This window comes from Rattus rattus, chromosome 8, assembly GCF_011064425.1.
Source record: "Rattus rattus isolate New Zealand chromosome 8, Rrattus_CSIRO_v1, whole genome shotgun sequence".
Taxonomy (NCBI): Eukaryota; Metazoa; Chordata; class Mammalia; order Rodentia; family Muridae; genus Rattus; species Rattus rattus.
The window spans coordinates 62,209,021-62,226,314 of NC_046161.1; the positions used below are offsets into that span (position 1 = coordinate 62,209,021).

At 43.2% G+C, this 17,294-nt stretch overlaps 1 protein-coding gene across 2 annotated transcripts in view; it reads left to right on the forward strand.

Moving 5' to 3' along the window:
* Positions 1-1,047: 1,047 nt before the first annotated feature.
* Vps13c (vacuolar protein sorting 13 homolog C) overlaps positions 1,048-17,294 on the forward strand; it is a 152,171-nt gene continuing 135,924 nt past the window's right edge. Inside the window, exons 1-2 of one of the 2 annotated variants that reach the window (XM_032910561.1) lie at positions 1,048-1,199; positions 15,243-15,286. In XM_032910561.1, coding sequence (XP_032766452.1) covers positions 1,100-1,199; positions 15,243-15,286 — 144 coding nt within the window. In that variant the 5' untranslated portion in view covers positions 1,048-1,099. The remainder of the gene's footprint in view (positions 1,200-15,242; positions 15,287-17,294) is intronic. The other variant, XM_032910562.1, reaches the window with a different exon arrangement.

Here is a 17,294-nt window from a genome sequence, read left to right on the forward strand (position 1 = left end):
AAAAAAAGGCTGGGGCTAGTAGGGCAATTAGTAAGTACCGGCGAGCTGGTGCAAGGGAGACAGAAGAATTAAGGAAATACAATCAATATAGAACGGGCAGATTTGCTGTTCATTGGTTATACACAGGGAAGGTGAGAGGCTCTAGGTTAAGTCCAAAAGAACGAGGAAAAACAAATGGTTAAGGGTTTATGTGGCAAGAATGGAAGACTGTCAATTACTGGTTAGCACTGTCCTTCCTGTTTGTCCATCTATCTATCTATCTATCTATCTATCTATCTATCTATCTATCTATCTATCTATCTATCCATATGAGACAGCCTTACACCATGTAGCTCTGGCTGGTCTGGAATTCATTATGTAGACTAGGCTGGCCTTGAACTCACAGATACCTGCCTGGGGCTAATGGCCTGTGTTACCATGCCCAACTTTTATTTTCAAGTTGCATTTGTTTATTTGTTTATTTATTTTTGAGGCAGGGTCTTACTATGTATGTATCCTTGGCTTTTACTGTGCGTGTTTGTATGATGCAAGGTATAATGAGTGTGGAGGGCAGAACTTGAAGGTGTCTGTTCTCTCCTTCACCATTGAGTTTCAGTAATTAACTCAAATCATCAGACCTGATGCTTTACGGACAGAGCCATCTCACCTGGGTCTATTGTATTACTTAACAAAAATTCTAAAACAGGGCCTCACATAGCCTAGTCTGGCCTTGAACTGACTATGTAGTGTGGCCTTGACCTGGCTGTGTAGCCTTGAACTGGCTGTGTAGCCAAGGATGACCTTAAAATTCTGACTTTCCGTCCTCTGCTTTCCTAGTGCTAGGGTTAAGAGAAGTGCATTACTATGTTGAGATTTATGAGATGCTCAGGACTTGAACACTGCTTTGTGCAGGAGAGCCACAGCGCTTTGCCCCAAGCCTCAATCTCTTTCGTCGGTCCCCTGTAATCCTGTAAGTGGGGGCCGTGAGGTCACGCCTGCGCACTGGCGGCGTCGCGCAAGCGCGGCGCGGGGCGGGCCTCAGCTGTCAGTCTGCGCGGGCCACGGCCCTCCCCTGCGCGCTGCGTTCCGGCTCCTCCCTCTCCCGCCTCCTGGTCCCGCCATGGTGTTGGAGTCGGTGGTCGCTGACTTGCTGAATCGCTTCCTAGGGGACTACGTGGAGAACCTGAACAAGTCCCAGCTAAAGCTGGGGATCTGGGGTGGTAAGCGCGATGCCACGGCCTACCGGCATGGGAGAGGGGGCTGTGCGTGTGTGAGCCTGGGGACCCCGGGGACCCCGGGGACCCCGCTGGGCATACCCCTGCTGGCGACGCAGCCACACAGGGGCAGCACGCTGCTCAGCTGTCCCCTCTAACGCCTCAGAATAAAACAAGGGGAAAAAATGTAATTATTTACCTCAGCAGCGGACGTCAGAGCGCGACTCACGCTCCCTACAGTGCCAGCTTGTCTCCCCTTGCATCTCAGGGCCCCAGGACCAGGCTTCCCAGCCCAGGAAGGTGGGATGGGCAGGGGTGACAGTGAGAAGAAAGGCGTGCCTTGTCCCCAAGGACTCCTAACTCAGGGATTCCTACCATTGGCCACTTCCTAGTTAGGTAGAGGGCTCTGCAGTTTTTGTTTTTGTTTTGAAATAGACATTCGAGCCATTGGCCAGAGGCATCATTAATTAGGGTTGTCTGCTAGGGTGCAAGTGCGGGAAGACCTGCCAGGGTTATTATTCTGGAGATTAGGAGTCGAAAAGTCTTGTGATAAGTAGCCTACTTCTGCATTCTTCAATAAACTTGGATTTGGGCGTGTAGCTCAGTGGCAGAACGCCTGCTTCAAGTCTCCTCAGCACGGTAGAATACCAGCACAGATCGGGTGTTTAGGGATACGGGAGAACTTCTTTTAATTACTAAGTTACTATAAGGCTTGTGAATTTTGTCAGTTTTGGGAAGAAATTAAAAAACAATATCCAACTTAAATGGACGGAGCTATTTTTAATTGTCAGCGATTCAAGTGTAGGCTTGCTCAGTCTGGTTGGCATTTGCCAATGGGGAAGCTAGCTGTTTGGTGCTTGAGATGTGGTTACACGCTCCAAGTATAAAACACACTGGGTTTTGAAGATGAGCATTTCTCCCAATGGAGGACAAGAAGACAAAACCAAAACCAAAACCAAAACCAAATCAACAAAAAGCAGCATCTCAATAAATTTTATGTTGGCTACGTGTTGAAATGGTTATTTGACTAGATTGAGTTAAATACATTATTGAAATGCAGAACCGTCATCAGCTACAAGGTCAATTTGTGATGAGGTTACAAGCCACATAATCACGAAGTTAAAATGCATAGGCTGTTCCTATCCGCTCTGCTGGGCTTGTTTATCACTATAACCTACCATTAGCAATTGCAAAGGAGTTCCACAAATCTGGGCTCCTAAAATTAATGATTAGGGAGAGGCACCCTATTTTTATTGGACAATGCTGTGTCTCCTGAATTATGTTGGAACAATGTGTTTTATTTGTTGCCCCACCCCCTTTTTGTGTTTTTTTTTTCCCATAAATACACACTTCTCGTACCCATCCCTGCTACATAATGCAAAAGGAAAAGTTTCTACAAGGAGTTCAGTGTCTGGATCCTTTCTGCAGAAAGAGAGAGGGCGAGCGTTTCTTTAGAATTCTTGCAGTAATGTCCGTTTGTAAAATGTTTGAAGTGTGAACTCTGAGCTAGAACGCCTATAGTTCTGGGCCTGCTAATGTGTCGGGCTGGCCATTTACCGTAAGGACCTTCATGTTTTCATCTCAGCTTCCACAGAGAAAGTGTTTGTGTGGTCACCTGACAAGACGATAGTCCCATTAACCGCTCCTTGGCTTTTACTGGTTCCCTTGTTCTGAGTTTAAGTCTTTTTTAAAAAACGTGTAGGTGCGGTTGAAGATTCCTTCACTACCAGATCTCACTATTCACTTTTAACATGGGAGTAACATTTAGACACGAGGCCCCTTCCAGTGTCAGTATTGTGTGGTTCAGTTTGTAAACCGTTTGGCAGTGCATGTAGTCTGAAGACTTCCAGCTTATTCACACTGAATTTAAGTGCTACAGTGTGTCACACCTCCCTCCTCACTGTCTCTAGTGAAATCTAGGAATGAGATTTTTCCTTTACCCCGTTTTCTGCTTTAATTTACTTTGTGGTGCTGGGACTCCAACCCCAGGCCTTGATGGTGCCCAGTGATGCCCTCAAGCTCCATTTTATTTTGTTGTTTTCTTTTTTGACAATGACATATTCTGCCAGTAGTATGCCTTAACTGGGCTGTGTGCCTGAGTGGCAGATACATCATCGGTTTCTTTCACCAGCTGTCCCGGGAACAGTCAGCCACTGCGTCTTGTCAGCTCAGAGCTCAGCCCTTTAAAGTTTAACTAATCGTTTCTGGATGTCACGTGCCTTGTACTTATTGCACAACCTGCTGTCTTCCAATCCGATTCTCCTTAAAATAGAAAGACGGTCTGAGTTGACTGTTACTCAAGACAATAAGACAATAGTGCTGGAGAAACTGGCCTTAACCTTTATGGAGTTGGAAAACAAATGGGGTATTAATGAAATGGTTGGATAAGACCTCTATGGTACTGACAAAACTTTTCAAGAAAATTTGAAAGTGATATGTGGTCCTATTTGTGTCCTTCATGTGTGTTAGCAGGCAAAATTTATGCCAGCGCTTTTTTGTTTAAACCTTTGCATGTTCAAAACTTTAGAATAGGGGGATTCTTCCTGTAGAAGTTTTACATACGTAGGTTTTTTTTTTTTTTTCACCCTGGTCTTTGGAGAGTAAGTTAACTTACTCTTTACTAGGGTATTAGATTAGCCCAGAGCAGCTGATTTCAGTGTCAGGAGGCTGTTCGCCAGTGCTTAAAATGCTGTTGACTGAGGAGGGGTGCTGCTGGCATGTGTTAGGTAGAGCCTAGGGATACTGCTGAAAACGCTGGCAGTGGAGAGATGGACAGTCAGAAATGAAGTGCTTTCCGGCCCTGCACAGTAGTGGAGGAATTGGCCTAGGAAGAAAATGGAGATTGTCTCTTGCGTACAATGAGACCCAGTGGGCTAACAGATTTTACTAAGGAGTAGAAGGATTTAGAGAGAGTACATTAGTCTTAAGAGATGTCTAACAAGATGAATAGGCATCTTAAATCACCTACATGTAGCATGACCACAAAGGTGCATGAATCTTTGACGTTCCCCAGACAATTTTGAGCGTCAAAATATAATGTTGCTATACTCTGAAAAACATTGTGTTGGGCCTGTGAGACATCCACACAAGGAAACAATAAAAGCCACAATAAATAAGAAAATTGTAGTACGAAAAAGAAGGAGTTATTAGAAAATCTAGAATTAGGTTTTATATTCTGGAAGTTGTTAAATTGAAGAACAAGCAAGGCCAGCTAGATGGCTTGCTCAATGGGTAAGCTTGCTTACTGCCGAGCCTGATTGTCAGAGTTTAGTCCCTGGGATGCACATAGTACGAGAGAAATGACTCCTACAACTCGTCCTCTGACCTCCACATGCAGGCAGAATGCCACGCCCCCTCCCCCCACATAAAAATGTAATAATTTTTTAAACTTTTTAAACTGAAGAAGCAAAGGCAATAATAATAATAATAATAATAATAATAATAATAATAATAATAATGTTCAGAGAGGACATATAGGACTCTTAAACTTTGTGACTATCTTTGGGAATTTATTCTTTTTTTTTTGGTTATTGAGACAGGATAGCCCTGTGTAGCCCTGGCTGGCTGTCCTGGAGCTCTAGACCAGGCTGGCCTCACACTCATGGAGATCCTCCTGCCTTTGCCTCAGCCATCTGAGTGCTGGGATAAAAAGGCACCTGGGAAAAAATTAGTACCTCCTGGTTTGGAATTTCTTCTTAAAAGGTTATTTACTGACAAACAGTTCGTAGGTACTTTTGAAAATGCTTTAGGCAAAATACATTTTAAAAACTTGCTGCTGTAGAAACAGGTCCCAGTTGACTACTTACAGGATCCTGGGGAAAGACATTTTAATTCTCGGAGCCTCAGTTTCCTAATCTGTAAAGAGACAACATGAAGTGTTGGAAGTCGAAGGAAAGTCCTTTGTGATTGTTAGTGATGGATGGTAATGATGGGCGGGACAGCCTGCTGTGGCATTTTCTGAAGCCATTTTCCTCTAACATCATGTATCTGTTTGCATCATTCATGCATGTGAAGATATTTTACCCCTCCCTCTTAACTTCTTAAAAGCAAGGAAACCTTTTGCAATTAATTTATACTTGACAGCGCTCATGTTTTCTGTAACAGTGTGCAGTGCGCCAGCCTTCAAAGGCTCAGACGTGTGCCTGGTGGGCGGGTCCTGCCGGATGAAAATGTTTATTTAGGCTTTTGATCCCCACAAACTGGTACCAGCAGATGAATTACACAGCCCTTAGCTGTTTGAGAGGTATCCAGGATTTAATTGTTTTAAGGATACCATGTCTCGAAAACAACGTGTCGAAATGTCAGATCTTTTGCAATTTGGGTTGAGCGGTGTTGCAATGTAGAAGCTGCCAATTTGATTTTTCGAAGCTTTTTACTGTGGAGGAACAGGAGCAGTTTCCACTCAGGGCTCTGAGGCTCTCACTTCCCTTAATCCAGTGCACTGAACCTCAGACATGGTGTGCAGGACGACAGGGGTGGCTGTCATACCAGGAATAGGAACACGGGTGTGGTGCACACAGCGTTCATAACCCCTTAGGCCAGGCTCTGGGGTGCACTTTCAGGTCCTGTCCTTCACCCTAGATGCCCTTCTGTGTCAGCCCGCAGTTATGGGTAGAGTTCCTATCCCAAATGCTGAGGACTAGAACTGCTATAGATTCTGGACTTTGATTTTCAGAATTTAGAATATTTATGAGTGTGTGACATGATTTCTTGGGGATGACAACCAAGTTATCACAAAATTCAGTTTTAGTTCATATACCTATAGTGCGCCTAGCCTTGCAGTTATTTTCAGCATGCCGCATTTCAGCATGTGCCCCGTGCAGGATTGGGTGTGTAGAGATTTTCTGTCTGGCATCATGTCCGCACCCAAAAGTTTCGGATTTTGGAGAACTTTAGCTTTTAGAGTTGTGATGCTCAGTTTGTCTTGCTGGCAGAAAGCAGCACGAGGAAGGAGAGAGGATGAGGAAACTGGACAGGAAGTCTTCCCCCAGGTCACTGATGGGAAGCCATCTGTTTCTTCTCTGAAGTGAGTGAGGTGACCGTGTCTTCTTGGGCTTTAAGCACCTGTGGTTTGAACGAGGCTGGAGCAGCCTGAGCCCTTCCTTAGGGAGGCTGTGCTGCACCGCCTGCAGCCAGAGTGAGGCATGCTGGCCCAGGCACAGCTCTGTCCTTCCTCCTTCCTTCTGTACTGACGGCCAAGAGCCAGCCACAGGCTGCAAGGTAAAGAAGCCACATCTGTGTGATGCCCAGCGGGCGGGGCAGACTGGGATGACAGAAAAAAACACTTGTGTGATTGTTACATAGACATTACATAAAACCCTGTAGTGTCTAAGTAGTAGAAACTCATCGAGGGAGTGCTTTTTTAAAAAGAATTTTATTTCATGTGTAAGTGTTTTACCTGCAGGGTATGTGTGTGTGCACCATGTTCTTGCAGTGCCTGTGGAGGCCAGAAGAAGGTATCTGAGTTTTTTGGAGATAGGAATGGTTATGAGCCACCACGTGGGTGCTGGGAACTGAATTTGGGTCCTCCATGAGAACACAAGTGCTCTTAACTACTGAGCCATCAAGTCCCCATCCCCAAGATTTTTTTTTTTAAATCTCCCTCCTGGCAGGTGATTAAGCCCCTAGCCACCCGCTCTCGGGATTCCAGAATAAAAGACCTATACACTCCAGCTTATTTTGATATACCTAATTTGCTCAATGGCTGGGCACTTCTAAATCTCTCCGCAGCTAGGGCACACTCCCCTGTGGTATTCCTGAGTTAACATCTTTTTCATCTCTGCTACCCCAACTGGGGCTCCTAGGGCCACTTTCCTGGAATCGTACATGTGGACAGGCCTTTAAGTCTGCTCTCTTTGTTTCCCCATCATGGCAAGTTCCTCTTCTCCCCCTCAGTGGGTCCCTTTCCCTCTTCGATCTCCCCCCTTTCCCACCCCCCAGCTGAGGACAGAACCCAGGGCCTTGCTCTACCACTGAGCTAAATCCCCAACCCCTACCCCTGCAATCTAAAAGTCCTAAAAGTCCTTCCTCCTATCTCCTTGCCCAGCCATTGGCTGTACAGCAATTCTTTAATACAAATCAAAGCCAGCTGGGGGAAGGGACCCTCAGGGTCTGGAAGCACGGCTTTTGGGGAGCTGAAGTAAGGCAAAGCACTAGAACTATTTCCCCACAGGGTGGAACAATGGGTCAAAGCAGAGCTTAAAAAGCTAAAGTGGATACACCTTTCCATGCATCTACATAGATAGCATCATCATTAATTAAAAATCTACCCCTTTTCTGGAAATAGAGCCCCAAGTTGGTGCCTTGAAACCGTTTGTGAGCGTCTTGGATTTTAGGCCCTGCGTGGTGTTTGAAAGGAGAAAGTCTTGGTGATTTCTGAGCAGCTTTCTGCTTTTCTCTGCCAAGACTTCTCATTTCAACAGGACACTGGAAAGTTAGAGTCAGTTACTTCCTTTCTGCTTCGCAGCAAACTTCCAACTGAAGCAATCTGGATTGGTTTGGTTTGGAGTCAGATAGTTCAGTTCATTTGGAAGGAATTGGTACAATATTTTCTTTGGTGTCTGTGAAAACATGAGTCATTAAAATAAATCGATCCGTGCTTTTGCTGACGGCTTAGTGGCTGAGCTCATTTCCTCGGGAGATGAGCTTAGAAACATTTGATACAAGTGAAGCAGATGCTGGATTCTTTTGCTATGGCTAGATCGAGAAACCTTGAGTCACAGCACTACATAGGCGTTTGTCATCATTTTAGGCTATGCGGCTTGATAAGGGTCTGGTGTTTTTATTTGTTGGCCATTTGTTGTTGTCGTTGTATCATAGTTTGGATTAATCTTTATGTTTCGTATTAAGAACTGACCACGGATTCAGCAGGTGCAGTGGCATGGTAATTGTATAACCTTGGAGGAACCACCCATTCTGATTAACTGCCAGCTTTTTCATGTGATGACGACGCAGAGAGGGGTAGGAGTAAGCTCTGTGTGCTCCTGGAGTAGTTCTGAGATGCAGCTTAGGAGCTGTTTTTGAAGAAAAGGTCCAGCATGGCATGGTCATCTGCAGTGCCACCTCCTGTGTCACCGAGGAACTGTCCCTTCTGTTGCTCCTGATGTAATCCTCTGACACTACCCTTTCCACTCATTTTTGGATTTTTATATAACCTTAAAAACCAGGCCTCTCGGTGCAGAGTCTGGCTATTGCGTGGCAGAGGAAGGAGATGGATTCGGTAGGATTGAACCTTCTACCTGTTCTGCTCCACTATCTAACGGTATTTTTTTTTTCTTTTTCTTTTTTTTCCGGAGCTGGGGACCGAACCCAGGGCCTTGCGCTTGCTAGGCAAGCACTCTACCACTGAGCCAAATCCCCAACCCTTCTGCTCCACTATCTAAAAGAGAGCATGGTGGGCAGAACATGGCATTGAGTGTCAGAAGACTGAGTGGCGGCTCCTCCATGTGTAGGTTGCCATGGTCTTCACAGGCCATTTATTTAACCTCCAGATACCTTCGGTTTCTCTCTCTTGATAGGTATATGCTACCTGCCTCTTGCTGTGAGGCTGTGAGGATCCAATAATGTAACACATTTGAACATAGTTTTTGAAATATTAATTGATGGCCTCATAGTAGTTGTTTCTGCCTCGTAGTTATGTGCATCCTAAGGCAATTAAGAAAGTGTTTAGTGAGTACAGTGATGAGGGACATTGATAAGGCGATTATACGTGTGCTGAGGATTTATGTAAACTTAAAATACTGTAGGGGAGATACAGCTTAAGCCTCTTAATCATGGAAAGATCATTTCCAGTTGAAATTATTTAATATCAACACTTTCTCCTTTCTTTCTCTCTCTCTCTCTCTCTCTCTCTCTCTCTCTCTCCCTCCTCCCCTCTCTCTTTCTTTTTTCTTTCTTTCTCTTTTTGAGACAGTATTTAAACTCTCTGTGTAGCTGAGGATGCCCCTGCCTTTGTTCAGTCTTGGGATTATAGCTGTGCCACTGCACTAGATCTGTGCTTGCTAGAGGTGGCAGCAGAACTTCGTGCATGCTGGGCAAGCACTCTGTTTATTAGTTGTGCTGCGTTCTTAGCCCTTTCTATTTCATAGTCATATAGTCCAGCTGCCCTTGGGCTCCCGGTGTAGCACAGGCTAGCTTAGGTATTCTGATCCTCAAGGCTCCACTTCTTGAGTGAGTGCTGGGAGAACAGGCCTGCACCACCAAACCCAGAGCAACAGAGTTTCTTGAGTTTATTCTGTAGATGAATACATGTATACAAGCTATTCTTGGATTTAGAACTTAGGCAAGCCTGTTCTGTGTGATGACAGTTCCAATTGATTAAAAAACAAACAAACAAAACCAAATTGAGCGTTTGCATGTGTATATGCACACTATGTACCTGATACCTGCAGAGGCCAGGAGGCCAGAAGAATGCATTGTATCCCATTGGGGCTGGAATTATAGGTGCCTGTGAGCTGCCCTGAGTGGGTGCTGGGAACTGAACTTGGGTCTTCTGCAAGAACAGCAAGTGTTCTTAACCACTGAGCCATCTCTCCAGCCTCTCTACTTTTTATTCATTACATTAATTTGGTTGTTTCTTCTAATTTAACAACTGTTTCCTTTTTTAAAGATGGTGATACTTGTTAATTTAATGGGCTTGATTTCATTTCTATCTTTAATTCATTAGCAAAGATTATTTCATGCATTCTGATTCAGGTTTAACATGTTGAGATAACCTTTGGCATTGGTTCCGGAGCTCCCTGTGTAACTCTCGCACCATGAGCTCAGAGTAAAATGCCTGTAGCTTCCTCATGAACAGCAAGTGAGATCTCCTTCAAAGCTGGATTCTTATACCCCACTTCTCACTCAGATCTTTCAGTCCTGCCAGTGTGCACCAGAGGTCATTTCACAGAGCTCCTTACCTGCCTCTCTCCTGCATTGCGTGTCTGTGGACTTGAGGTGAAGTGCCACCTGATGGCATGTCTGGCCTTCCTGTTTTCCTTGCTGGCACAGTGTAGCGTGTCTACCTCCCATCATTCACCCTCCTGACCTGGTTTCTTTTCTTTATTTTTATGATAAGACATGAATATTGATTCTTCATTTTCCCCCCTGTGGCCTCTGAGTGTTCTTATCTCTGGTAAGCTGGCTAAATAGGACGGTTACTTCTGTGTGTTCGGAGTGACTTTATTTTTCCAGTACTCAGTTCAGTATGAAATAGTTGATTTTTAGGTCTATATGTCTCAATCTTACAAATGATTTAAATGGAAGTTTCTGCATTCTTGGCCATGGAAGGGGACGGATGCCCCTGTGCCTGGCAGAGCAGTGCGCCTTGCTGTTACTGAGTTGGCTGGTGCCTCACCTCGCAAGGGCACTGGTGACTGAGGGACAAATGCACTTTCCCCCATTCCCCGGGCCTCTGCTAATCTGCAAGCTGCTGATTTTCCTCCCTTTCTTTTTACTGGACTAGTGGCTCCTCCCTTAGTGCAAACAGCCACAGAGCGATATTGCTATGGCTACCTTTTATGTCATTTATCCAGGAAGTATGAGCAGACCTAGCTATTCTTTGTTAGTTTTATGTGTCTGACAGTGAAGTGGGTATTAGATATGGGAAGAAGTCATATCCAAATGCTGAGCCAAACCGACTTCAGAACTTACCATTGTTTTATTTCTTCATTTCCCCTTCTTTTGTGTCATGATTTTAATTAGAAGTAATACATGAAAATTATAAAAACTAGAAAATACTAAAATGGTTAATTGAAAGCCATGTTTGTCCCACCAACAGTAATCATCAATATTCTGTCAGGTTGTAAAATACTTTTTAAAACTTCGTTCTTAGGCTGAGAAAGAAATCTATCTGCCTGGTACAGAGACAGGCAGATAGACCCATATCTAATACTCACTTCACTGTCAGACACATAAAACTAACAAAGAATAGCTAGGTCTGCTCATACTTCATAATAGTCCCAAATAATATAAAATTCCTCGGTGTGACTCTAACCAAGCAAGTGAAAGATCTGTATGATAAGAACTTCAAGTCTCTGAAGAAAGAAATTGAGGAAGATCCCAGAAGATGGAAAGATCTCCCATGCTCATGGATTGGCAGGATTAGTATAGTAAAGATGGCCACTTTGCCAAAAGCAATCTACAGATTCAATACAGTCCCCATTCAAAATTCCAATCCGATTCTTAAGAGAGTTAGAAAGAACAATTTGCAAATTCATTTGGAGTAGCAAAAAACCCAGGATAGCTAAAACTATCCCCAACAATAAAAGGACTTCTGGGGAAGTCACCATCCCTGACCTCAAGCAGTATTACAGAGCAATAGTGATAAAAACTGTATGGTATTGGTACAGAGACAGGCAGATAGACCCGTGGAATAGGGTTAAAGACCCAGAAATGAACCCACACACCCATGGTCACTTGAGTTTTGACAAAGGAGCCAAAACCATCCAATGGAAAAAAGATAGCATTTTCAACAAATGGTGTTGGTTCAACTGGAAGTCAGCATGTAGAAGAATGAAAATCGATCCATTCTTATCACCATGTACAAAGCTTAAGTCCAAGTGGATCAAGGACCTCCACATCAAACCGGATACACTCAAACTAATAGAAGAAAAAGTGGGGAAGAGTCTCGAACATATGTGCACTGGAGAAAATTTCCTGAACAGAACACCAATGCCTAATGCTCTAAGATCTAGAATCGACAAATGGGATCTCAGAAGCTGCAAAGCTTCTGTAAGGCAAAGGACACTGTGGTTAGGACAAAACGGCAACCAACGGATTGGGAAAAGATCTTTACCAATCCTATAACTGGTAGAGGGCTCATATCCAAAATATACCAAGAACTCATGAAGTTTGACTCCAGAGAGCCAAATAACCCTATTAAAAAATGGGGTACAGAGCTAAACAAAGAATTCACAGCTAAGGAATATTGAATGACTGAGAAGCACCTAAAGAAATGCTCAACATCCTTAGTCATCAGGGAAATGCAAATTAAAACAATCCACTTCACACCAGTCAGAATGAATAAGATCAAAAACTCAGGTGACAGCAGATGCTGGCGAGGATGTGGAGAAAGAGGAACAGTCCTCCATTGTTGGTGGGATTGCAAACTGGTACAACCTCTCTCGAATTCAGTCTGGAGGGTCCTCAGAAAATTGGACATTGCACTACCTGAGGACCCAGCTATACCTCTCTTGGGCATATACCCAAAAGATGCTCCAACATACAACAAAGACACATACTCCACTATGTTCATAGCAACCTTATTTATAATAGCCAGAAGCTGGAAAGATCCCAGATGCCCTTCAACAGAGGAATGGATACAGAAAATGTGGTACATCTACACAATGGAGTACTATGCAGCTATCAAAAACAATGACTTTATGAAATTCATAGGCAAATGGATGGAACTAGAAAATATCATCCAGAGTGAGATAACCCAATCACAGAAAAACACACATGGTATGCACTCATTGATAAGAGGATATTAGCCCAAACGCTCAAATTACCCAATTAGACCACATGAAACTCAAGGAGGACCAAAATGTGGATGCTTCACTCCTTTGAAAGGGAAACAAAAATATCCATAGGAGGAAATAGGGAGGCAAAGTTTAGAGCAGAGACTGAAGGAACACCCATTCAGAGCCTGCCTCACATGTGGCCCATACATATACAGCCACCAAAACTAGATAAGATGGATGAAGCTAAGAAGGGCATGCTGACAGGAACTGGATGTAGATCTCTCCTGAGAGACACAGCCAGAATATGTCAAATACAGAGATGAATGCCAGCAGCAAACCACTGAACTGAGAACGGGACCCCCGTTGAAGGAATCAGAGAAAGGATTGAAAGAGCTGAAGGGGCTTGGGACCCCATAAGAAAAACAGTGTCAACCAACCAGAGCTTCTAGGGACTAAGCCACTACCCAAAGACTATACATGGACTGACCCTGGGCTCCAAATTCATAGGTAGCAGTGAATAGCCTTGTTGGGGCACCAGTGGAAGGGGAAGCCCTTGGTCCTGCCAAGGTTCGATTCCCAGTGTAGGGGATTGTTGGGGGGGGTGCTAGTAGGGGGTGGGTAGAGAGGGGAACACCGATATAGAAGGGGAGGGGGAGGACTGATGACAGGAAACTGGGAAAGGGAATAACATTTGAAATGTAAATAAGAAATACCCAGTTTAATAAAAATGGAAGAAAAAAAAAGAACAAGCAAGAGTCAACTGCCTAAGCAGTGAAACTTCGGGATGTCTTTGTTGTTCTGTGACTAAGCTAGCGCAATATTGGGGCCTTTTAAACTTTTTGATTGAGTTCTGCATTGGACATGGGAATAAAGTGGTAGAGCTTAAAAGACTCTAATCACATTAATTAAAGTAATGAATTTAGGTTCAGGGACTTAAACGTGTGAAATTTCTTTTTCTCCTAAAGTTTTAGCCTCAATTAACTGGAACTATAGCCACTGTGAAGTTAATTATACTCTTCCCTTCTATTTTTTATAACATTGCTTTATCTTATGAAAATAAAGATCTGATTCCAAGGTGGGGGGGACTTTGTTCTCCACGCTGGCAGGTTATTGATCAATCAATACCTGTTTCTTCCTTGTAGACCACAGCTTACTTCAGTAGAAGCAGCCCTGTGTCTATCAACACGTCCAAGTTCATATCTGATCACATTTGTGTGCTACACACAGTACTGTCACTTTCAGTGTGGATGATCTGAGTACTTCTGGTGACAGTGAGAGTCTCTGGGTAGAACAGTCAGAGCTCATGAGCAGGTTTGGGCTCTGTGTTGACCGTGGAGCTTGTTAAAGTGCTCTGAAGGACTAAAAAGGGGTGTTCTGTGCAGATTCCTTCTGTTGACTCCAGTAGGGCCTCGGTTGTAGTGTGTGTAAGACATCAGCATATGGTTAAACGCAGAGCTGTCTCCACTTCTGTAACTTTAGAGATTGTGTGTCATAAGAATGATTCAGTGGGCTAGAGGTCAATAGCACTGTGGCTGCTCTTGCAAAAGTTCAATACCCAGCATCCACATGACAGCTGTCTGTAACTCCAGTTTTAGGGAATTTGGTGCCCTCTTATGGCCGCCATAGACACTGTGTGTGGTGCATAGACATGCATGCAGACACCCCTACACACACACACACACACACACACACACACACACACACACACACACACACACACACACACACACTATTCATCCACATACTGAATACATGTCCATCTTGTAGGATTATCTGATGATTTTTGTGTTTGGTAGTGGTACCATTCTTTCTATTCTGGCTCCAAAATTTGCCTTTACTGTGATAGCCTCTGCCTTTACTGTGATGGCCTCTGTGCCTTTACTGTGTTTGGCATGGAAGTTACTACTTATTTTAGGTAGATATGTATGTATGTTTGTATGATTTTTGGGAGAGGGTATTTCTGTATAGACCAGGCTGGCTTGGAATTCACTGTTTAGCTCATTCTGGCCTCAAACTAATGTCTCAGACGTAACCTCCTGTTAAGTGTAAATCACAGGCATGTACTGCCATATCTGGTTTTTCAGAGTTTAGGTCCTTTCCAGCTGCCTCGTGGAGGCTGCCTAACAGTCGCATTCTTTCCTCTTTCTAAGTACAAAGCTGGGGTACTTTCTTTCCATTCCTGGGGCGTTCTTATCGCTTCTCTGTTTTTCAACAATGTGCTTTAGAAAAAATGCTTATACACACTAAACACGTACTGTTTGTATGAGAGACTGTCATTTGTGTTTAGTGTTTATTTGGTTTCTGTTTGTCGGTGTTAGGCATATACACTTGAGTAGATAGTTTTTAAAGTTATTTTAAAAGTCGGGACGGTGTGCAGCGTTTTAGAAAACACTCCATCACAAACATTCTCCCATGTCCCTCGTTGTTTTGTTCCGTAATGCAGGTATGTTCTGGCCTGTGCTCCCTGCTGGACCTTGAGTCCCCACATTCTTCCATATGTGTTCTTAGCTCTAGCACTGCGGGCTTGGTTTTTGATCGATGTAACACGTTATACTAATGGTTTTATTAATGTCATGTTTCTTGTCCTCCCCCCCTTTTTTTCTTTCAGGTAATGTGGCTTTAGATAATCTGCAGATAAAAGAAAATGCTCTGGTAAGGGTTATTATTTTTTAAATTATGCTTAATAACTCAGCGAATTTGGCAAGCTCTTAGAAACGTTTGGTTACTAGGCATCTGTACCAGGTACCAGATAAAGTGACTGAGTCACTCCAAGCAGGGTTCTTTATTTAACTATTTGTCATTGGAAATCATGAGATTAAAGATTTACAGTTTCCCCTGCAATGATCAATTTTTTTTTCCCAAAATGGAATTCATTTGATTGTATAGCTTTGCTGTCTCCGTTTCTCTTATGGAAATATTTTTCTTCAGAGTTATCTATGTGTATTTTCCAGGCACTTGGTGCTAAGCAGTGATCGAGGGGTATGGAGCAGTGTAGTGACATGCTAGCCATAGAGTATTGAGGGAACGGTAAGGTGTAAGGAGGGACTTACACTTAGCTTTAGTGTGGAATTTGCATCATTTGCTGTTGAGCTAAAAGCAAAGTAGCACTCACCCTCCCGACCAATGAGGTTACGTTTTAACCTGGAATACAAACTGCCATCTACAATGTCACTTAAGGTTTATTCACCACACTTTAGATTTCCCACATGTGCTTGTGTGTGTGTGCGTGTGCGTATATGGATATATGCTTCTTTCCCCCCCATTTAGACAGTCTCATGTAGACAACTTTAGCTCAGATTCACTACATAGCTGAGGCTCACCTTGAATTCCTGATCCTCCTCCTTCCATTTCCCGAATGCTGAGATTACCAGCTCGTGCTAGACTTTCTTATTTCTCTGTTTCAGTTTCTTACTATGCACAGTGGCTCAGTAGCAGAGCCCACCTTGGCCTGGCCAAGATGGGAAAAAGATTCTGGTACATTGGAAATACTCACAATGCCTAACCATCCTTCCCTGTCTTTATGTGGCATGCTAGAGGTTAGAGTCAGTATGAGAAGATTTTATAAGAAATAAGTATAAATACAACAATGAGAACGGTTTTCATGACCATCCCCAAGAGACAGGATGAACTATCAGCATAATCAGAGTTCTATTAAAATTAAGTGTAATCAGTTACTTCATAATTTATAGACTTCATTAGTGAGAACTAGCCCTCTCTCACAGTTTAACCAAATTAGTGAGGTTTTATTGATTGGTTGATTGGTAGTTCTGTAGATGAAACCTTGTGTCTTCTGCGTGTTGGGCTGATGCTATTACACTGTACTGTGTCCCTAGACTGAAGTTTTATTTGGAAATGGGAACTTTAGTCCTCGTTAAATTATTCCAAGAGAACAGAAAGTGAGCCTGGGACAACACTTACTAGGTGGCTTATGTTGAATATACTTTTCCTGATCCCTGGGGAACAGAGTCCTTACTTCCGCCAATTCTTTTGCCAAAGGTTTTGTGTCCTGTTCCTCTGCACCTAGAATGTTTGTAGAGTTGTATGATCATGAGAATGGATTCTTAGCCAATCATAACCTACAGTATTGTAGTTCAGTGTTGAAATATTCCCAGTATTCCTGTATGTTACACAATACCGGGCAGAAAGTGTATGTGTTAAATAACACCTAATAAGTCCCTGCTGACCGTTAAAGTGTAGCAATCGTTATGAAGGAGAGTTATGGTTTAGTACCCAGGAGTCCAGATAAGGCAAAATTTATTATTATTTGTTGGTGTGTATAATTTGTTAAGAAAAATGCTAGTTTGGTAAATAGTATGTTAGAGCCTTCCTTTTTAGGGGTTTTGTTTGCTCATTTGCTAAAAATTATCTGAGAGAATTATTCAGTGATTGTTTTTAGCCGACTTACGTGCATGGACTTTGTTCTTCTTGTATTTCAGGTAAACAATGTCCATCTGTTTCATTTATTAAAATAAAATACCCAGTTTATGTAATTACTTTCCTTATAAACCATCTTCTGTTTTTCCTGTTTATAATGTTGCTTCTCTGAAACTTCTTTATGCAAAACTACCATTTAGTGAAGCAGTCATAGCCATGAGTTAATCAGTTCTATCATTGATGTGCACGGGGATTTGGGGGCTGCATAAAGATGTCCTTTAATTTT